The 23,791-nt window shown below is 48.8% G+C and overlaps 1 protein-coding gene across 2 annotated transcripts; it reads right to left on the bottom strand.

The window, feature by feature from the left end:
• Nucleotides 1–338: 338 nt before the first annotated feature.
• Nucleotides 339–23,487, bottom strand: LOC143214390 (uncharacterized). 2 transcript variants are annotated; one of them, XM_076435412.1, is made up of 3 exons: nucleotides 22,688–23,485; nucleotides 4,578–4,951; nucleotides 339–4,517 (listed from the first exon to the last, which is right to left on the bottom strand). In XM_076435412.1, exons 2-3 carry the CDS (start codon nucleotides 4,929–4,931, stop codon nucleotides 3,567–3,569), a joined length of 1,305 nt encoding a protein of 434 aa, XP_076291527.1. In that variant the 5' UTR covers nucleotides 4,932–4,951; nucleotides 22,688–23,485; the 3' UTR covers nucleotides 339–3,566. The 2 variants fall into 2 exon arrangements, with proteins under 2 accessions (XP_076291527.1, XP_076291526.1); XM_076435411.1 differs by having other exon boundaries at nucleotides 339–4,951; nucleotides 22,688–23,487.
• Nucleotides 23,488–23,791: the final 304 nt, after the last annotated feature.

Below are 23,791 nucleotides of genomic sequence, written 5' to 3'. Positions count from 1 at the left end.
GCTCTTCAACGTTATTTACAAGAGGACACGGTCTCCTCGTCCCTTCGAAGCTGTCCACACGCCGAATCTCGACTTCTTCAGGGCCTTCATTGCGAATTTCGTCGTTATAGGCACTCGTGGTTGCGCCACGGCGAATCAACTGCGGAACAATGCGACTGCAACTCGCGGGAATTGAATTTGTTTTCGTTCGGGAGCGGAAAAATCATCCGCGAGAAGTTAGGTGTGCGAGCGTTCCGGAAACTTGCGTTGGCAAGACGGATCGAGATAGAGCTAGATTGGAAGAGTATCGTTGCGAGGTTTGTTAGTGATCCAAGAGAAAGAACATACATCGTCGCGGATAACTTTTAACTGGTCGTGTATTTCTGTACATTTACAAAAGATAGAAGATTCGAAACGAAGCGCCGACGGGTCTCGACCTTTCGCGCGTTTCATCGTCACTACGCGTTCCGTGATCCCTTTTATAATGATTTTCGTTCAATCTGAGCATGCCGCGATCCAGTTGCTCTCGGCTGACGTTCGCAGAACATTATTTCCATGCGGTAGTAATAATAATAATAATATAAACATGCCGTATAAAATATAGAAAATTCACGCGCGGGGTGTAACGTAAAAAATACAAGAGGGGGAAAAGGGTAATAAGGGCTCGGATGAAACAGACAATAAACACGGACGAGATCCTTCCGCAAAGAACGCCGATTTAAAAAAAAAACAGTCTTGTGATGTGTCTTCAAGATACCTCGATCGGATGAACGCGTGTGTGTGTGTGTGTGTGTCCCCACGAATTCTCCTGGATTTTTTCAATCATTATAAAACGCCACGAGAAAAGGTAGTGAACGTTGAATCATTTCTGCTCGGGTCCCAATCGTTCGTCGTTCGCACAGTTGTTTCCCGTGACATAGTAGCGGAACCAGCGGGAAACAGTGTCTCCGTTGTTTGCAATCGAGGACATTGTTTCCGGTGGCCCCTAATAGGCGATTAACAATAATAAATAAAGGTATAATGCTTTATACAAATAGAGCGGCGTTCGGTTAACACTTGGAGCCTGGCGGTTGCGCTCTCGCCGCGCGTTGAAGTCACTCGAAAATGAATGAAATGAATGAAATTGAAGATATGCTGATGATTCGAGCGAATGAAAGGTAGTTGAACAGTAAACTTGAAAGTCTTCTGATCATTTTCTGGTAATTTTTACGAGTTCAAACAGTTTATTTGCAGAAATAATAGGAAACAATACGTGTTAGACGCGGTTTCGAGGGTCCGGCATGTGGAATCGCTCTCGCAGTGCATTGAAATCGCTCGAAAATGAATGGGACTGACGATATGCTGACGATTCGAGAGAATGAAAGTTGGTTGAGTGGCAAATTGAAGTCTTCTGATTATTTTGTAGTAATTTTTACGAGTGTAAACAGTCTATTTGCAGAAGTAATGCGTTTTGGATGCGGCTTCGAGGGCCCGCCATGTTGGCACGCTCGAGCGCCGCGCCAGACTCTCAGGGATAGCCTAAGTCGGCTTATCACACTTACAGGGGGATGTTGTCGAGCGCGCAGATCGAAACGATATCCGGCTTTCCCTTCTCTCGGCCTTATAAATATATAACAACGCGCGTTAAATCACAACAACGCCGCCACGGATCGGAGCGGCTCGTCGCTTTGGTTCTGTCGTTCGCCTTTCGGACACGATCGATCGACGCGTTCGTCCATTGAACGTCTAGAAAAAGAAAGGGCGTTCCTTCCTGTTGGCTCGCTGTGACGATCAAGATTGCTCTCTCCTTTCCAACTGGTTTCCGGTTCCTCGATCGAGTTCTCTTTCTCTCTCGTATGACACTGAAACGCTCCCGCGCTAACACGGAGACCGTTCGATCGCCTCGCTCGCATATACTCTCGCACACACACACACGCACACACGATATCGAAAAATACATTAATTTGAAAATATATATATATATATATGTATGTGTACGTGTACATATACGTATATTTATACATATGTATATTTTCTGGCATATGTGCACTATGTATAGTAAATTACACCCATAGGGTTGCTTAATACTTGGATGTTGCGCGTTTCCGGTGTCCGACCGAGTTCCCCGTTTCTTGGACGGTCTCTCGAGATAGAAACGAAAACGAAAAAAAAGAAAAAGAACCAAATTTCTGAATGATCGCTGCCCCGTCCCGGTGCGCCAGAATCTCGAGGTACCAGCGAGCTGTGTTCACACGCACTCACACACACATGCATACGTACAGGCATCGTCCTCGCTTCTAAATACATATGTACACTACGCAGTCACGTTATAGTAGTAAAAGTATAAAAACAAAAGGAAGAAGGAAGATAGAAACGAAAGGGTTCAGCGACGAGGAGGGAGGAGGTCCGAGGGTACGCTATTTACAAGATCAGCTTCGACGCGACTATCACAAACGCTCGGCTCCGCTGGACTCTCAGCTCGAAGTATAGGAAAAGGCGTGCCGCGCGAGGAATAAAAAAAGAAAGATGCCGAGCAATAAGGATCGACGGGGATGGGCTTATTGCTTTGCGCCTGCAGGAATTAAATCGATAAGGATCAACTGGCGGTAGTGAAATTAGCCGGTTGCGCGATCACCAATTGGTAGGGTCTCCTGTGGAAAAGCCCGACGCGGGCTCGCTCACCCGAAGATCTTCGAAGTCATCCGATCTCTTCCTACATATCTCTTGATCCCTTCTCTCGTCACGGTTCCCAAAATGAAATTAAATTAGCGAGGATCGTCCGAAGATCTTCGAGTCGACGGCGGCGTCGAGCCGATCCCGAGACAACGGGTGCGTCTACACGAATCGCAGGTCTGGCGTACGATCGATTTCGCTCGAATCAATGATAATCATGAAAATAGCATTCAACGAAATAACCTAGGAAAGTCTTACAGCGTTAAGTTACTTACACTCTAGACGCAATCTTATCACCTAGATCATCGTCACGATAGAGACAGTGGACAGTGGGGGACATCCGTGTTTTGGCTTGTGACGCACTCGACTGGACCAATCCCCATCGCGTGTCGACGATCAGGCGGCTCCGTCCTCGACTCGATCGATTCTTCTTCTGTTGTTGGAGAGAAAAGCAGCATCGTGGGACCGAGCCGTCTAATCGCGAGCCTAACAGACACCCGAGCCAGGTGCCCGGCACCTATCTACCTTACCTAACTTATCTGACTGATCTAGCTTATCCGATCGATAAGAGAAACGGTTCTGCTGCTGCGCGCGATATTGGTCGATGGCCAAGGTAGACGCGGGTCCAATACTGCAAAGTCGATCGAGCAGTCTTGCTGGCTCCGAACGTCCGAACTGCGCACCCTGCTGCTACCAACTAGCTCGCAACAACGATCTTGCTCGATCATCGTCGCCGGAAGTCTTCCTGGTCTCTCCAGTGATCGGCCCAGGGATCGTCGTCGTCATCGTGGCCGTCTGTGTCGGCGTTGGCGTCGCGTCCACCGTGGCTCGGGGTTCTTTGGATCGGTTCGAAGATCACAAAGATGGCCGCGATCGATAAAAATGGTCCTTCGCTGGTCCACTCGATAGCGAAGCAGAGGACTGGCTGTCTGATCTCACGGCCCGCTGACGCTGGCGTTCGCTGGCAGCGAGTGGTGAGCCGGCACCAGACTCTCTCCCGGCGCCTTTCCAAGACGAAGTATCGACTGGAGGGAGGCTACCTCGGATGCTAGACGGTCCAGCCTGGACTTGACCTCTCTCTCGCTCTCCGGAACGGCGGAGACCGTGGGGCCGGTCCATTCAGCGCCCAAGGAGATGCCGGAATCGCGTTCATCGCTGGACCCTTCGTTGTCCCAAGGTGGAGACGCCCTTGGTCCAGGTTCTTGTTTGATGCCTTGAAGCGCGAGGAGTGCGCTGGCTGCGTCCTTGTCCCCGATGCGTGACTTGTGCCTCAGTTTGTGGGGCAGGCTGTTGTTAGCTGCTGGGTTCTGCGGGCTGACCACCAACTGTGGACCCTCGTCTCCGCTTCCGGATGAAAGCTCGAAAGGCGACTGTGCTCGCCTACCGCGCGACAGGTTCAGCGCGCTCGTCGTGTCCAGGTGCATCGCCGGGTGAGGATAGGCGTACTGGAAGCTCTCCGACTCGGGGTACGCTGTCGTCTCCGGCACGAACAGCTGTGCCGGGGACCTGGGTGATCTGGCCCCGCTGACCGGTTGATGGATCACCGATGTGTGCACCGGGCTTGGTGTCCTCGCGTAAAGAAGCGCCGCCGATGCCGGCAGCTTCGCTCTCTTCACGCTGATGGGTGGCTCCGCGGGCAACGCTGCCAGCACGTGTTCCGTACTGATCACCGACTCGCCGCAGATACCGAACTTGTCTCTGATCGCCTCGAGCTGCGCCTTCAGGATGTGATTCTCCTTGCTGAGCTCCATGACACGCTGCTCGAGGACCATGTCGTTGAAACGCCGCTTCTCGCGGGACCGCTTGGCCGCCTCGTTGTTACGCCGCCTGCGGTCCCAGTAGCTGTCGTCCTTCTTGTTGTCCGGAATGAACTCCCGTTGCTTGCGCTGAGAAAATAGCTCTTTTCTGATGTCGAAGTTCGGGGGGAAATTTTCGGGATGTATCACCTGTTGGGCGTCGTGGTGATGCTGCAGCTGCTGCTGTTGCTGCTGCTGTTGCTGGGCCGTCTGCTGCTGCTGCTGCTGTTGCTGCTGCTGCTGCTGCTGCTGCTGATGGTGGTGGTGGTGCTGCGGCTGTTGCTGCTGCGGAAGTGGCTGCGGATGCTGGTGTTGCTGTTGCATCGGACCAGCGTGATGAGCCGGGTGCGTCAACGGCGGCAACGGTCCGTGGGCGTCGTGACCGCCGTGGGCACCGTGTCCGGCGTGCGCCATCGTGTGGGTGGCCGGCATGTTGCCGTTCAGACATGCGGTCTCACCGTTGATAGGTGATCCACTCTGACGGGTGACAAATTCTGCCACCATAATTTGTCTTCTTAGTACATCTGCAAGCAAACGAGAAACGGGGAACACGTTAGTAACGGTGGCGCAAACCATTTTCGTGGCGATTAAACGTTATTGAACCGGTCACGATCCCTCTCCCCCTCCCCGCGGAATTAATGGCCGATCGTATATTATCCCGTCGACTCGCGTGTCGGGGAACAATCCCCGAGACGAGTTTATTAACGGCGGTGACGGGCCGCGCCGAGCCGCGTGCCAAACGATCACGATGACGACCAAGATGTGATATCGGCGACATGCTCCGCCGAGGGAATGCACTCTAGATCTTGAGCTTGGCTAACCAACAAAAGCTGTCTCATTTTCCACTATGAGTTAATTTTTTTGGGGGGACTCTCGACATCAGGACGTAACTCATCCTATAACCACCCTCGACTTGAAAGTTGCCACAGAGGATTTTCTTTGGCGTTCTAGGAAACGCGTCTTCGTACGGCTATTACGAAAGAAGGCCGACCGACACGGAATCAGGAAGACAAGACAGACTCCGGATGACCTCCTCGACCGACATTTTTCTCTCTCTCTCTCTCTCTCTTTCGCAAATTACAATCCGTATCGATGGCTCGTTGCTCGCCTTTCTGAATTCGAATCGCTCGAGGACTAGGACTTGTTCGCTGAGTCAATGTAATCATTCCGCGGCCATGACGCGACGTGCAACAATTATAACATGCGCCCATCTCTCTGAACTGTAATCAAAGCCACCGTGCGCTGATAATCCGCCGGTGACGCATCATTATGAAAACTGTGCGTCATACCTGGCGCGGGACGTCAAACAACGTTAATTGGACATTCCTAGAATGATGGTTCATTCATGGGGCTAATTGTCCTCCTTGCGTGCGGACAGCAGATGTAACCGAACGATGTTTGCACTCTAATTGCTAACTCTAATCCTTTTCGTAACGATTCTTTGCGTGACCGGCATCATAGCGCAGCGACTACCGCGGGCCAAATTGAAGTCGTCTAAAGCTAGCAGTTCATTTGAGAGTAAAACTCTCGCGAGTTGCTCTTGATAGTGTTGAGGGTCACTGTCAAGTGATTTCAGAGTGCCGAGAGTTACTGAGAGACTCTGTGGTTCTGAGATCGTGAAGAATAATTGCAGACTTCTTCAGCAACAGATATAAACATAAAAACTACAACAAGTACAATTTTACTAAAAAAAATGGCCTTGTTCGGTTTTGGCAGCAAGATCCTCAATTATTATTAATTACTAAGCGGTCTCCGTGTTTCCAGCGATCCCTGCTTTCAATGCGTTAAGTTTAAGAGAAGAGATGTTTGAAATTCTCCATAGAAGAGTCTAACAGAGAAGTAACGAATGAGTTGGAGTGATGATCGTAGACAGAGGATGAGAGGACAGGTCTCGTTAGCTTTCGTAACCGTTATGCCCGAGAGTGGCACCCATGGCCAAAGGTGAAGCATTCCGAGGGATCGAAAGACGTGCCCGCACTGCCAACAATACTGGCAGTCCTCGCAACAGCAAGAGAAGTCGCAAAATAGCCTTGGGTAAGGTCGCGCCACTCAAGGCCGAGGGTGTCAGCGAACCCAGCGATTGTTGCCAGTACGAAACGTTAGCGGACATCGTCAAATAAACTCGGATCCTCTGTCCGAGCGTAACTGTTTGAGGAACTATTAAGACAAGCTGCTCCGTCTCTTTCATCCTTTGATCCCACCACGATCTCTCTCGCGTATTTAAAGATTTGCTAGCCTCGGGGCTTGGCCTCTGAGACTGGCTAGTGCTACAATGTGCTACATACTTATTTTTCCCGCATCGTGCAAAACAAAATTATGCACTAAATTGCATGCAGGAAAACGAATGGTAATTTAATCGTTTGTTTTGCTGGATGGCACATTCGATGTGACCACGGGAACGTGGAAAAATACCCTGATAGAAGGAAACTTATTTTACTTTAACTTTACGTTGCGAAGGTACGAGGTAAACGTACGGTGAAATCGATGCATTGTCGCGGAAGACAAGATAGTCTTTCGAGAGATCGTATCTCGGTGAAGACGCGTTGCCAACGAGATATCGGCGGTGTAAAAATGATGAACGCGAGTGCGCGCTGCGCAATTATGTAAGCGGCTGTGCAACAGTTTCCGCAGATACGTTATGCGCTCGTTATGTGTTAATTGGGAGTGATAATTCTCGGCAACGATAACGCCGGATTTAGCAACTTTGTTACGATTTACAAGCGGAAGAATCGCGCAGCAGCACGTGTCTTCTCTGACGCGAGCGGAGCACCGTGACGAATTGTTATCCGGGCCAGGACGCGAACGGGATAATTGGAAAATAATTTGCCGCTGCGTAGACACCGAGAGAAAAAAAAGAAGAGCGAGAACGTGTGAACGCTAATCCGAGGCAGTCGCAACCGGAGAGGCGGCTGGTTGCATAAGGGAGCACGTGCGTCCACGGAAAAACGTGACACGTGCTATGTCGTCGCTATCTGCCGTTCACGTACCGCAACAGGAAAATATATGTTTACTCCAGCCTTCCTCGTTCGCGACGAAGAAACGACCGACACGCATAACACGTTGCATGGAAACGCGACGCACGTTCCTGCTTCTGCGAACGGTTGCAAACGAATCGATTTATTGGAACGTTTTGTTACCCGACTCCTTGCATTTTCGCCAAACAATCAACTATACGCATTTCTAAGCATGCGAACTACAGACATTCTAAATGTGATGGAAATATTCAGATCTGAAGGGAAATGTTTTCGGGATAATTCAATTATATCCCCATGTACTGCTTTACTAACTTGTATAGAACAATTGGGAAATAAATCGTGTTTACTAAATTATTTTGTTATTGTTTATGAAACAAGCTAATTCTACTATAATCACGATGACTGGTGCAACAACTTGGGACACCCAAGATGGCCCGACACTCTTGAGACAAAGTGTATATTTAGTGGTTGGTGTCGCAGAATCAGAATCCGTTGCCCACGTCCCCCATCGAGTCTATAAATACACAATTATTGCATGTTTTCCCCAATTATTCATGTTTCCGGTCTGTCTTCGATGAATCCTCTAGAAGAGGAATTTGTATTTTCGAATTTGTCACCCTGCCATAATACTTCGCTACACCTATATCGTTTACCTAGAAAAAACACGCGATCCTAACAATAATCGCGTGATACACAATCCCAAGAAAGTCTACTTAATAATTCATTCTCAGAATAAAATAGGAACTGCGATCAAATTTAAATTCGAATATGTAGCGCCACTTGTTGGCGCGGCGGGAGACAGAGTTCAAATTCAAACTCGAAAAAAGTCGATTTATTTCAAATTGTCGGTTGTTACTGTCTATTACAAATACGAGGCGAGTAGGAAGGGTATCGAACCTGAACACGTTAGGCGAACCTCGCCAGAGAGAGAGAGAGAGAGAGAGAGAGAGAGAGAGAAGCCGAAAGAACGAGCTCGTGAATTAACCGTTGAAGCACGCGGGCCGAGTGTTGCGTAAGAGTCCGGCTGCATTGTGTGCGCGTGCGCCGCAGCCGTCCACGTGCAGCGCGCTGTTAGACGTTGCGAATGTCAGAGCCGTTTATATCGCGGAAGCCGTCCCAGGCAAATGTATCAACGTACGTGAATCTCTTCTAATCACGTATCTCTGCTCCGAGCGAGGCAACGTGCCGCCACGGCCTCGCGCGACTCGCAGTTTTACGATCGGCCGAGGCTGCCTCGTGTCCTTCCCCGCTATCGATTATGTATTTTGTACCTTAATTTATCCCCAGCGAGAAACCGTGCGTCACCGTCTAGTCGGAAACGGTTCCACTCCACATTTCCGCGAAACGCAACCGCTATCGATACGATTCTCCAGCGGAAACCATCCGGTAGATATTTCGTAATCGTAAACGAAATTACGATACGGATCGCTAAAGGGCGCTGCAACGTGCCAAACCGGAAGCGAAGATTCGTATCTCCCATACGGTGCTCCTTTACGACTTCCGGGACACGAAGGGAACAGGGCCACTCACGAGGGTTTCAAATTTTGGGTTAATTCGATACCAAAGAGCAAACGCAGTGTCTACCCAAGGTCTGTTAATAGACCGTGCTATACTTAAAACAACCACAATGTAAATAATAGTCTGAGGTGGTTAGATAATTTGTTGATTTACAAGCGAACATGAGCAGCTCATTAAAAAGTCTTGAATTATGTATTTACCGGTAAGTAAACTGTTGAGAACGGAAAATGAGAGTCTATCGTGTATATGTTTTGCTTGGTACATCAATAATGAAACAAAAGAGACTAATAATAAGTTCAAACAATATTTAATTCGTTAAGCTTACGAAATCTGCCAATTGTGTCTTGGACGCAAGAAAAATGATCTAGGGGGGAGACCTGTGTGCAGCGTTTCGATCCCGGCTAATGGGTGCCTGATTCATTACACCGCCGCGAGGTGTGCGATCAGGACACGAATCCCGCTCTCGAAATTGAGCAATCACCTGGAATTTCAGTCGCGGATTACGTATACAAGGCTCGCGTGACTCATGTCGCGGCTTGCACCGAGTTGTATCGATCCGATGATTTTTCCCAGAGCAGAGAACACGTCGCCCACGTGAAATATCTATTGTGATGAAATCCACGCTGGGGTGCCAACAACCGTGTCACATCGGGTGAGTCCCATTTGAATATCGCCAGAAATTCCATCCGAACTTTTAAACACAAATATCGAATCGCGTTAGGCAATTTGTCGGTTATAACCTGTTTGGAACATAGTCGTAATAGTTGTCCATTCGCGTACTATGTTGCAAGTTGCAAGTCTGATGCAATGAGGGTCGGGTGAACAGAGCAGTTATGACTGTAAACTTCTTTCGAGGAAAGACAATTATCCTATCGATGCTGTACCTCTATTTTCTCAGTCCCTTCGGAAATTAATTATGAAATTATTAGGAAATTCGACTAGTTCGAAGAACCAACAGTTGGGTTACTGGTTGAGTCATATTTAGCCGTCTCGCGTGTAGATCGGGTTGTTCGTGTACGGTGAATAACACGCGTGCACGCGGAGAGTACCAGGAACGCATCGCGGGAAGAGGTTGTCGGCCCTGTTCCCGTGAAACGCGAAATTTATCAGGAGCAACGCGCTCTCGGGAACTCCGGAAAGGCTTTACGGTCCATCGTAAACGGCAGAAACGATTCGTTAGCGGGTAATGGACGTCAAGGAGGCGAGTCGGCGCGGGAAAATTATCGAGCGCATAATTTTGCAACCTTAACAGCGCGGTTGTGGTTTCCTCGAACGCGGTCGATAAGAATGGGCGCACCGTGAAACGGTAATTATAAAGTCGCGCGCGCGAAAACGAACGTGGCGAAATAATCCCCTAGGCTAGTTGTTTCTGCGTTGCGCAAACCGCGCGAAGATCTTATCCGCGCAGGCGCAGATGCCCGAGCGCGCAAAGTTTAGAAGGCAGTTTACGGCTAAGTCCGCGTCGTCGTTGTCGGTGTGAGCGGGGTTTTCGTTTCGTTTCGCGTCGTGTCTCGGGGTCGATATTTCTCCATGGAGATAATAATAGCGGACCCTTGGCGCGCGCGTCACGCACACACCAAATAATTACGTAGCATTGGGCAAGCGTTGGAATTGATCCGGCCGGCGACCGGCATGCGTTGCGTCGAACACCTCTCCCCTCCATATTCGTTCCTGGTACAATCTCACTTCCACGGAACAATAATTGCACTGCAGCAGCAATGACTCGGCAACGACTCGATTATCACTAGACCTATCTTCGAATGCACAGCAGCACGCGTACATCCTCAAAACTTCAAAGTCATTCATATACTTCTCACCGCGACTTCATAAAAATTTGCTTATGGGGGTTACCTTCTGAGGTTAACTTTAGTGCTAGAGTCTAATTTGATATTTGAGGATATCGACAATTGGAAGACAAAAATGGCTCGTCTATAGCCTGGGGAGTCATTATTACTAATGCACCTCCGTGCTATTTTTAATGTTATTATCAATTTATTATTCAATGTATTTCGATGCATTTTTAACCTAATAATATCATATACTATCTCGTTTCCTCTTATTATCTCTTAATCACGCCGATACGGATGCCCAGAGGGTTGCATGAATGAAACATGGGCATTAACATTCATTACTTAATCTACACGAGCCGTACAAATGCGATAACAATTTCTATGCTGGTTCATGCACGAAATGTTGTAACAGCGTATGTTATAACCCGAGGAGCGAACCGGGTGACGCAATGTAAAGCTGGTAAACAAATTATCCTCCACCATGGTTCGGTCAAAGCTAGCTCGAAAACAATATTTTACGATCATTTTTTCGGAGCAACCATTTACGAGCAATCATCGACATGCATAATCACGGCTAATCGTTTCATTTCGCGCGCAATCGTTTCGAATCTCGGCGACCGCGACCGTTAGGATTCAAACGATCGCGACCGGTGAAGCGCACGTCGGTCGGCGACGCATGCGCGATCCGAGACCGCGGTGACGTAGATGGTCGCCGCGCACGTGTTCCGAGACCGAGGAATCACGTTTCGCATTTCCGCCGTTTAGTGTCGCAAACACGCGTTATCCGCTCGCGTGCCGGCGAAAATAAATGCTCTTCCGCTTTCTCAACCGGAGAGAGATAGAGAGAATCCGCGACGCGGCTTGATTCTTGAATTATAAATCGCAATTAGATCGATCCGCGTGCGTCACGTGTACCGGGGGGCCCGCGCCGCTCGGTTGCACAACGTGACACTAGCCCACTGACTCGTGACGCAATTTAAATGACAACACTCCTCGCGGACGAGGGTACGCGTCGTTCTCCTTATGTTAACGAGCCAACCTTGCGATTGGCTTTTCAAACTTTGCTGCGGTCAACATGCCACGCAACGTTATGCAACACCTTTTTACTGGGGTAGAAGCTACCCCTTGTTTTCCAGAATTATTCTGCTGAACCTTAATGTCGTATATCGATATTGTTCAGCATTTAGACTGTGTCTAAATAATGCACAATTTTTTGGGGGGTTTCACGCACTCGCGACAAATTAGTGCGTAAGACGCTGACGCGTGTCTGCGTATCAGCCTCATTGGAGCGTGAACGATTAGCCAACGAATTTTCCCGCGTTTCTACACCGATTATTTCGCTCGTAAATTTAGCGAGCGGTCGATTATTCGTTGGAAAATCCGTGACTATGCTCGACTTCCCGCGGTTATTAATACCTGCGATGACTCGACCGAACCACCTCGATGAATGATTGTACGGCGCAATTGCATAACATCCTGTGTATCTGTTTTTCAGTTTCTCGTTTTCCCAGGCTGTTTTTCCGTTTTCTATTTTTAAGCGTCGCACACGCACTCGCCACACGCGTGTCTAGAGGTCGTCGCGATCTAGCTCGATAAGCGCTTGAAAAAACACAACCTGATAGCGCCGCTTAAAAATAGAACGCGATCAATTAGGCGGCAAAGTGAGAACTTGAGGACACACGTGTGAGTGTACTCCTCCTTCAGCTGTTACTGCGATACGAATCTCGAAATTTCTGCGATTAGTAGACGCTCCAGATGATATCGCTTGCAACTCCGTTGCCGATGTTATGTTTATCACTGTGTTGTTGGAGATGTGTACTTCTAATTAGTATGATATCGAAAAATAGTTGTACATCTTTTCTTTTTTAATTTAAAGGCGTCACAGTATTGAAGCCGCTATTGAAGCCATTACAAGAATCATTGAAAAATATCAAGTTATGGATCGTAGCTCAGAGCACAGATTTACAAAAAAATTATGAAGTGTGTGTTATCAATGAATAGATCGCAGTGCGTCAATGATGCTCTAATTTCGCGATGTAATACGTTTCGCCGAGACGTGCAATACACCACAGTGTGCGTCAACAGTCTAGCTGACTAATTCCGGGGAAAAAGATTATGAGAGTCGGTGACACGAGTTTCATAGTCACGCGTACACGTGTGATAGCCTGGCGCAGGGGTTACGCAATGGCGTCGGCCGAGCACGTGGCCATTCGCCTTTCCGTAGCTCCTTTTTCAATTTTTCTTCTCTTTCTCACTGTCTCTCTCTCTCTCTCCTCAACCGGAACCGGCAGCACGTGGACATTTTTTTCGCGAATGCATAAAATTTTACCGGACATATCTAACACGACGCGCTATACGAGTCATATGAGCGACCGTAACCCTTCCCCTTCCGTCCGCGCAACAGTTGATTTATGCAACCGCAGCTTAATTATGCAATCTTGGTAAACGGAGGTGGAGCTTGATAACGTTAACTCGCCGGCCGCGCGGTTAACAACTTCACCCTTAAGTGCCGGGAATTTGTTTACACCGATTAGACTCGAGAAACTTGTATAAACGTTGATACCACTTATCGGACGATGCTATAACGATGCTATAATGCGATGCATTACGTTATCCTAAATTATGTGGTAAATAGATCATAATGTGTTTTGAATCGTGCAGATACCAAATTAGACAAGATGGAGCTCGTAATATATGCGGTTGTTAGCTTGTATCTTTTTCCGCGGAAAAACGGACAGGATCGCAACCGAGGGTGGTTGGTTAAAGGAAAATATAAACGATCGCGGGCAATTACGTTAATTTACGAGACGTTTAGATGGTGTACGCTGTCTTTGTTCCCCTAATAATCTCGATAGACGGTGGGGAACTGTAAATCCCGCGGCGATTCCTCGTTGACCCGACGCCAGACCGGCATTTGTTTTTCCTCCGACGCCAGGCGTTTCGGGGAATGCAATGAACGACGCCGCGCGTCGCGGCTTCGCAGAAATTTATTCGCGCGATATTTCAACGGCGTCGGGCCCGCCGTATTACTTTTCGACGAAGGCGGGGTCGAGACGGCGGATCGCAAATCATCGTCGCATTCGATATTAATCCGACATCTGGCCGCGGCGCAACTGCCGCAAAAAGACCAGCGTGAGTCAACAAGTTGATCCCATTAGCGAGATACGTGAGCCTAACCGTGCAAGGGATACACTCGCCGACTGGCTACTCAAGTCGAAACGCAGGGAAAACGATTTTCCAGATCCGAGGATCACTGGGGTACTTTGACTGCGAGTTTTATTAACAAAACTGGGGCAGAAGTTGAAGTATTTGTCGTTCTTTGGGGTGGTACGTTTGAATTTGGCGCGCTCTGTCGGTGTCTACAACCGCAAATACAGACACCTCCATTCCCGTACAGAGGGACTCACAAAGTGATTAGAATTAAGAAGTGCCAAGATTAACACGTTCACCGTATTAATTAGCTCCACTATCGTATTGAATGCAATCGCATGCAAAGTATGAAAATTTTAGTTCCTCGAGTATTACGCAATATGTTATGACTTCTGTTAACAAGGTGCATAATATATGAATTTACTTACGCAAAGTACAAGGCCGCGGTTGCGTATGACGACGATACCGGACGTCTTATACAAAGAGTTGAGAGAGCTGCTTACCCTAGGGTACCGGAGTCCTTTAGGAGAACAGATATTATACGTCTAACAAATAGACGTTATGAACGTTAAACAAAAACGCTTCACTGAGGAACACGACTTCCTGGAGCTTGCTTCGACCTTCTGAAGAGGGTCTTAAATCCTCTGAAGCAAGTAATATCGCTCCGAATAGAAATCGCGAGCACTGCTGAAGCGAGTCAATTTGCTGAAAAATTGAACAGGTTCAGAGGTTGCTGCGGCCACGTAGAAGGATCTGGATTGCTCCGCGTACGTTCGAGGCTCGGAGGACGCGCGAGTTGCAAGGGTTAACCGCGTTATCGACCCTAGAGTCTCGAATCTCGAGGCACACATCGGTCTCGCGTGACCGCGTCTTTTTCTACGGCTCGCTCTCCGAATTGTATCAACTCGGCCGCGTGACGCACGATTATGTAACGACAAAAGCACGCACCGGGGCACGTCCGTGTGCGCACCAACAATTGTGTATGGAACGCTCTCCGTCCGACTGTCTTCGTCATCAAGTGTTTCTATTCGACAACGTTTGCCCCCGCCCATGACTCTTATCAGCGGCGTAAGGACAAGACCGTTATCCGTCCCATTAGCTGGGAACCGACCGCGGGTTACCGAATTTCTTGTGTTACGGCCGCCGTGCAACAAGTGAACCATCTCGAAAGCATTCTTCGCGTTATCTGCTTGTAAATAAATTCGGGAGCTGAGGAAGGTCCTGGTTGCCTTCAGGGTTCCTCATTATTCAAAGTACAGAATGGCTGTGAAGATATTTTAGGCTACTTCTTTCGAAGAACGGGTCACCTCAGGTAGCCGAGCCTTCTGGGAACAGCGGAAGACCGCGTAGTTTTGGGCAAGAAAGAGAGACGAAAAACTAGCTTGGGACGCGGAGGTAGCGAACAACCCACAGAATGAACTGGACACCAAGGACTTCCCGCTTTCCCGCTGAGAGAAGCAATTCTGTGAGTCCCTCGATTGTTCGGAAGCGATCCGGCAAAGTTATCTCTGCAAAACATTTAGCCCACGACTTCTCGAAGACCACGCGAATACAGTGATCACGAGATCCGCGGTATCAGACTCCATAGCACGAGCACGCCGTTACACAATCTGTATCAGATTCCGTTCATTTAGACACGCTTATCTACGGCGAATTTCTTCGGACTTTAATAGACTGGTTCTAGCGGCGGGCACTTAATAAAATTGCACGTGTAGTTCTAATGTTGTACAGTTTTTGTAATAAGTTACAGTGTGTATTACACGATTTTATTTCTCGCCGACTGCAGAAGTGATTCCGACGTATATTGCTGACTCTGTCAGCAAATTACACATGCAGTTACTTCTTCCTCCTTCTTTCTCTCCCGTTATGTCCGAATAGTTTCGTACACGCCGCAATTATTGAAACTATGAGAATCCGTTCATGCAAACCGACTGAATACATTTGAATAAGAACCGTGCGAAATCTGCATAAATACAACTGAGTCATCTTTACGACGCAGCGCACGCGATTCACAGTCGTTTAGCGCCAATAAAACGCGACTGTCCGGTGCCAATCAAGATCCAACAAAATCGCTATGAACTTCGTCATACCAGAGTCCGCAGAGAATGAAATTTTTCGTCGGCATCCGCGTACATGCTCGAGGGAGCGAAGGGACGATTGTAAGAAGCGGTAGCGCTCCAAAAATGCGGGGATAGGAGACGCGGTGCGGCGGGCCTGAAATAGTTGCCGGAGAGTACGTCGAACTTTAAGTACAGTACACATAAAGGCACGTGCACAATGCCAGCCACTCGATACCGGGTCGGCCATGCGTGTTACGATTGCGGTCAGCGCTCACGTAACGCCGGAGCGCTCCGCTGATACCGTTATCGGGCCGGCGCAGGCATTTCGAACCGGTCTCCGATTTCGTTTCCCGCTCATTATGCAATTGGTCCTGCGATAACGCGACCGCCAGCGGAAAAACAAAGGGGGGGGGGAACCGTTCCGGGGACCATTGTCCACGCCCTGGCTACTCCCTCCCCTCTCCGAGACCTGTCCCTCCCGTACCCCGCTGCCCTTTGGAACTTGACACAGTTAGGTTTCGTTTACGAGCCCCTCCGGTTCCGGAGAAAATCGTGTCTGGACTCCGGACTCTGGAGTCCACAGGCTCGGAGCAAATTATTTTTTATTCCTTTAGTTTCGATGGTTTTTCAGTCTGAGGATGATTTTTAGTGGACCTCCATAATCTCCTGTCGCAACTGCATCATCCCACCCAGTATGCACCGTGACGCAATATAAGAACCCGAGAAATTGTACAATGTCGCCCATAAGTGGCCCAATGAGCGTCCGCCAAGCGGAACGAGACGGGCGAAAATAATTGAGAGCGCGACGCGTCGAGTGTGTGCCGTTGCCTAGAAAAAAAGAAAGCGTCACGAAAATCGCGGAAGAACGGTTACCGTACTCCCTACATCACAAGAAACAGACCTCATTACGAACTAATATAAAAACGTACTTAACAAAGATCCAATAAGAATGTGGTTACAAAAATGGAAAAAAGAACCCACGGATCAACATCAACGTATACAAATAAACAACCACCGAATCGCAATCTAGCAGGCTCGACGAGCGATAAAGCCAAGCGGAAGTCGCTTGGAATCATTTCGGTCGCAATTCCACGCACCGGGTGTCCCGAAAATTTCCCAAATCCCTAGTCAAACTCGGATCTGTTCCGCGTAAAATTTTCTACACGAAACCAGTCCAAACTCGCCACGAAGGTCCTAAAATTTCCACGGTTTCTGTTTTCGAGTCGACTAACGACCCTGATCTATTTGTCTATCTGTTACGGGAGGGGTGCGGGCAGAGGTCGATAAGCGTTGATGGCGATTATGAAAGCGGCCCGAGTCATTTCTCGTTTCGAGATACTTCGAACTCGATGGAAATGAGTCCTCGTCGTTACGGCGGATCGACGTAACGCTAGAACACAGGCGATAAACCTCGACAAAGGGAGAGAGCAGAGGAGAGGGGGGAGAGAGAGAGAGACAGACAGAGATTTCTTGTCTCTGGCCACGTTCGCGACGAGTGGCAGGAATTAATTGTCGTACTCGAGCGATAGCTTTCACCGTTATCGCCGCGGACAGGCTCTGAATAATCGGGAAAGCACGGGTATCAATAAAAAAATGGACCGTGGAAACAATACCCGTAGAGGGAGATAGGGATAGAGAGACAAAGGGTACACGCGTCATCCGCGCAATCATCCGCTTATCGGAATTTTCGCGCGTTCCACGTGAGCTTCCCGTGTCGTCTGCTCGGTCCGCAGACACGTGACCTGAGGTAACGTGTCGGCGACTCGCGCGAATACGTTTCCTCCTCAACGCGTGTTACGTAACAAACACGTGGAAGATCTGTCTCTCTTCCCCGCACCCTCCCCTCCATCTTTCTACGTCTCTCTAGCCGGAGGCAACGGGTTTACGAGAGTCTATTTTCATTCGTTTTAAACAACGCTCGACGCCGATTCCAATGGGCGTGGTAAACAAGGCCAAATAAATACGAATAAAAGGGCGTACGTTACGATTTGTTCAATTTACAACACGTAAAAACAATTTGTTACTCCATTACGTAAAAAGTAGTGTACAAATTATCTTATACCGACTTACTGAAATTAGCGAAAAATGTGTGCGATAATTAACACAGGGAACGTGGTCGATCATTTTGATAACGAGTGAATATTGTTATTGTTACTTTGTGGAATTAATGTTTGACGAATGGCAAAAAGGATTCCGGGAAACGACGCGTGAAGCGTCGATGGATAGCGTGGGCGGTTTAGACTGATAAACAATGCGCCAGGGACCGGCTTAAGAAATAACGCGTCGCGTGATGCAACCCGGTGCATAGACACCGGTGTCGTGGAAATGCTGCTCGCGCAATTCGCGCGCACCGCGCGTTCCGTTACCGAGTTGTGCTATTGCTGCCACTACTATCCCCGCCACGTGACTCCTACACGTGCACAGCGGAGCGGTGTCTTACGCGAGACCGTTCACCTTCGTTGCATAATACTCGCGCGAAAAGGTCATCGCGAACAACGGAGCCAGATATTTCCTAATATGATTGATAAACCGGCCGATCACGCTGATCGGTGGAACTCTAACCCACCTCGCGACGTTCCACCTTCAGGGAACACGCTGATTAGCCGTTGTTTTCGCAACTGGAATTCTAACGACGACGGTCTCGTGACTGGGGACCTGATGAAAATCGTCACACGAGCGTGAAATTGTTTCTTATTGCTACCTCTACAATCATCGCGAAAGCACTTTTAAAAATGTTCGTCTCTAAATATTAGATGAAGAGGAGAATGAAAGAAGATTACCTGCTCGAAAATATTGATCTGGAATTCTATCACTTGATGATCGTTTGCCAAGAATCACCCGGAGAATGTGATAGATGATCCAGCGTTGACGTAATGCGGTATCCCCCGTATCAGAGACGAGATCGCGTTATCAGTCGCGAAACCGTGTAAAAGTAGAAGAGAACTCTTGCCGGTCGTGTGTGCACGTTGCTACTGCACCCGTACGTCCGCATGCACTCGATTATAACAGTGTCGCGTCACGCGTTTCCCTGGAACGCAGATACCGCTAATCCCGGCCGATGTCACGCCGAACAATCGCGAGATCGAGATAACCGGTGCACAATGCGAAATTCATCGCCCCCCCTCCTCCCTCTCCACGCGACCACGACCTTGTCGATATCTTTCGATATTCCATCGTCGCAATATGCTCTTCGGTCAACCTAATCGGCCTCGATTCACTGTGACCCTCGGATTAACGCGACACACGGATTATTGTTTACCCAGTCGATCGGTTAGATTAATTTTACCATTTTTTTCTGAGAGCGAGAGAAAGGGAACACGATTTCTTCATTCGGGTCAATGTCTATAGAGATACTCTCCCCGCTTTAGTGCTGCTTAGTGGTCGCGATACGATCGCACTCATCCGGGCCTCGAGGAGACTCGCTTTTGTGGTACATCGTAGATAGCTGGGAAAATTCTAGATCACTAAATAACTTTCATTTTTTACGGGTTCCCTAGTCAACCTGTCAATGATATGAAGTCACCAAGGAGCGAAACTAGCATAATCGATCATAGTTCAGCCAGCAGACAGTCCTCCTCTGCTCGTGACCGCCTTTTAACAGGCTCGACCGCGAAGTTCGAGAGACAGAGAGAGAGCATGTGTCTTGCTGCACGTGCGTGCCCTTCGCTCCAAGTCCGTGAGGCTTATTGCACACACGGTTTACGCTACGACGAGGCTGAGAGTTCTGCAAATTAGGCCGTGGCCCACTTCAGCCGCGATAGAAGAGAACGCGACGGAAGGAGGAGAGTGGGATCGATGCCGGAGTACAAAGCGTCAACGGGAGAGGGGAAAACGGAGTTCCCGTTTTCAACCGACGATCGCGATCGATCGCGTCTCCTTCGACGGACAACCACGTGGCCGAACCGAACTTTCATCTATTTCCCTCCATCCACCGTCGCGTCGTTGCTCCAGTTCGAGAAAGAAACTCGGCGTAATGGCAACTTCGGGGGCCAACGTCATTTGCCCCGGGACACCCGATCGGTGAATGAAAACTATATTCTGTTTGCGATGGAGTAACGTCCCTTGCAATCTCAGGATCTTGTTAAGCTCCTTCTTCTTTGATCTCTCTTGTGTATGCAATGAATAGAGCTGGTTTGTTGTTTGTAATTTGTTACGGTTCCATCTAGGTCGTTTCGTAACACTTTGAGTGCCTAGCAGCCTCAACAATTCTATAACATTCAGATTTCTGATCATTCTATTTCTAGGAGACGCTGCACTCAAAGTTCTAACAATTATTATCGAGATTGATTTAGTGGAACTTTTTGGAGCATCAACTCAGCGGTTAATATCAAAGGCCTTCGGTTGATTCGTCACTGAAAAGGCGTGTCCGATTTCCCATGTTCAAAGCATGCGATATGATAACAAAGTTGCAATTTCTTGTGACTACCTCAGCCCCCTCCACTTGACTTCTATCCTTACGCAAGATTCTCTAATTATATCTGGATATTATAAACGCGTAAATTAAAGTTTCTTACGATCCCCACCACTTATAAAGAATTAAAGTAGTAACCTTAAAAAATAAATTTCAGCCCCGCAGTTTCGGTTTTATTAACTGAACTAATTTCATTTCGTGTGCGTCCGACGCAGAGACAAAAATTGTGTCCTCCGTTTTTTCCATTCCCCAGCGTTGTTAATGTCGCAAGAACAGTTCGTTTAGAGTGTGCTCTTTGCTGCAGGCTCATAATCGTCAACTATTTTCCGTGATCGTGACAAGACACCGTCTGGCACATACAGCGTTAGTGCAGATAAGGATCAGAGTCCTCGCCTCGTCACGAATGACGCAACGAGCGTTGCTCACGCGTAGCACGAGACTTTCGTAAGCGGGTGTCCGAAAACACAACGATCACGACGTCTCCTCGATCCAGCGATCTTCCCAGGGATTTCCCGATCGATGTCCTGAGACCGTCAGGTGCGTATTGCTTTGATAACAACCGATACCGATCAGCAACAACGAGAACAATGGACTGGGAGTTTATTGCGCTGGACGCGGTCATAAGACGGCTCGTTGCGTCACCCGAATCTTCTCGCCAAGGTCAGAGCCTGCCGACTGGTTTTCAGGGTCGAGTTTGGACGCGGCCGAGGTGGGTCGGTAATCGAGACGATCGATGGGTAGTTCAACGCCGACTTTATATTCCATAATCTCTAATTTGACATTACGCAAGCTTCTGGAGACTAGAACTAAAACTATTGTACCTAACGGGCTGCAATAAATTATTGCAAAACCGAAAGTACCCGATTTCGCATAATACTAGGCGCAATTCGTCACCGCCTTCCCAGAAAACACCGGTATAAACAAGTTACTAAAAGAGTTACTAAAAGGTGACGAAAGAGCCCGCAATATCCCAATCGCCTCGATAAATATTCAGTGTTGATTTTTGAACAAGCGGAATCGCAACTGCGATCGAGATCCGTAATCGGTCAGTTGCACTTTGAAACCTGTCCAATAAATATAAAAATGTCAGCGCGACCACAACATGCTCGCCAATAAAAATCGGTCACAATGGCACTCGTCCGATCCATAAAGCGGAATGAATATTCACCGTTTTGATCACTGGGTCGGTGCAATATCCGTGGAAGATCGTTTGGTGATCGTTCAGTCCCAGACACATTCGCGTAAACATCCGCTTCGAGTCAGAAGTTTTGGCAACTTCTGGCAAGAAGTTCACTATCGGTTTCGTAACGACAAATTGCTTCCGCGGATGGATCGGCGATCCCCTGTTCGTGGAACGAGCCCCGTGCCAACACTATACCGATGAAATCGTCGCACCAGTTCTTTTTTTTCACGGGAACGTCGCCGATTACCGCGAACGAATTACCGAGGCCCGTACTCGAGCACGTACCACATTGTCCCGACCAGGAGAACACGATCGCGATCGGTTTTCGGTTCAAAGTCCCGGAGCGTGACAAGTCGCTAGAAGATAACGGTCTATTCAACAAATGACTCCAAGGCTTCTCGTTTCGATAAAGTCGACCGCTCTAATCGAAATCGATCTTCGGACACCGTTGGTAACAATGAAAAACGAATCTCGAGTGCGGCACAATTAACAACGGAAAAATGTCACATTGTATTTCCACCGGAATGAACTGTACAACATCTCGCAATCACTTTTACAGAGTTACAACGAATTCATTGGAACCGAGAACGCTAATGTCTAGCACGTGGCGTATAGAAAGTTACAATATCGCCCGGAGCGACGACGAAACAATTGACGCAAGCGTCAGTGGCCACTAACCGCAGAAATTCGCATGACGCCACGGTAACGTCAACGGTCGTTGCCGTCTTGTAAACCTGCGCGAGCGAGCAATACACTGAACCAAACTTTCGAAAATCTAACGTGGACTGCGACAAAGTGTCAACGCTAAAAATTGATTTTATTCTGAACCACTAATCTCAGAAATTCGTATGATTCCCGCGTGAAAACCTGCACGAGTGAGGACCACACCGATCAATCTTCGGAAAATCCATAAACGCTAACCGAAGATTAGCATGACGTTAGGATTGTGTCAACGGTCTTTCCCGTCTGAGAAACCTGCACAACTGAGGACGAAATAGTGACATCAACGTCAGAAAGTCTATTTTAACCGCACGCAACATTTGTCTCGAGGTAAAACGTCTACCGGAGATTACACCTACCCGTCGTTGTTTTCTAATTTCTAACCACTGTCGTAAAGTTGTGGACGCGTAGAATGATCCGGTAACTGTAGAACAATGCGAAGGGGCTACTCACCAATTTTGAAAGATTCTCTCGAGCAGGGTCGACCGACGGAACAAAGATCCACTTTGGCTGTTCAGGGTAGTTGCGCGGTCTGCAGTGACGGTGCTAGGCACGCGTCGCTTGGCGAACGATCAAGTATACAGTTTTCCCGCGGGACACGGGTCCGTGGGTTCACTGGCAGTGCGCGGGGAATCCCGTTCGTCGAACCAACGTGACGACTATAGAGTATCACCGTCGCACGAATGGAGCAGGTACAAGCCCGGCGGGGTGTCCCTCTTGGTCGGGTAAATCCAGAGATCGCACACGGCGTTACAAAGTCACACAAAAATCCGACCCGTTCACCGGGATCAACGAGAACCAACAAAATCAAAAAGAAACTCGCAAGAAATTCGAACAGAGTCCGAAGTGAGTCAGTGGTCCTCGACGGTACTGCGCGATCAATCGGCAGACACACGTTGAGGAGTACGTAAACGTCGTAAAAGCAAATTCACTTGTGGCACCCTCTAATCCGCGTCGGAGCAGGACGTTTAAAATCCAGTCGGGATCGGTGGTGCTCTCCTCGTCGGTGAACTTGAACTCTGAGAGCAGGTGACAGTAGGAAACACTGGCGGGTGTCTCTGTGTGTCAGTGGCCAATGATAGGAGGAACGAACTAGGTGTCCGCGGCAGAGAGAGACGTACACGTCCACTCGCTACGGTGTCGGCCTGCAAACTGACTACACGCTAACCGAGACTCGCGACTGCCGTCTTGGCCCCAATGTCGCGTCTGGGCTTCGAGTTTGATGCGAGAAGCTGACGCGCTCGGTCACGTGTATGTGTCCCGCCTCTCTCTGTGTGTGCGGGACACCGCGCGGATCGTCTCCCCGCGCTTCGATCGTGGTGGTGAGCGCCGATTTCGGTGGTGGGGGCCGAAAACTCTGTGTAGAGGGGGAACCTTACGCCCGGTTCACGCTCGGTTTCTGCGCGCTACCTCCCACCACACGAACCCTGCGTCACCGCGCCGACTGTTCTCCTGATTCTCCCTTCCACAACCCACGACACCCCCACCAACGAAACCGTTGCACCGCGTCAGAGGCACGCAGCGTACGCGCGATTAGATTGCGTCGCGCGTCGACGC

The sequence above is a fragment of the Lasioglossum baleicum genome, chromosome 12 (genome assembly GCF_051020765.1).
Source record: "Lasioglossum baleicum chromosome 12, iyLasBale1, whole genome shotgun sequence".
NCBI lineage: Eukaryota > Metazoa > Arthropoda > Insecta > Hymenoptera > Halictidae > Lasioglossum > Lasioglossum baleicum.
This window is presented reverse-complemented; position numbering and strand designations above follow the sequence as displayed.

What these genes read in the sequence shown, in the direction of transcription:
- LOC143214390 (XM_076435411.1), bottom strand. Translation starts at nt 4,931, where the DNA reads ATGGTGGCAGAATTTGTCACCCGTCAGAGTGGATCACCTATCAACGGT.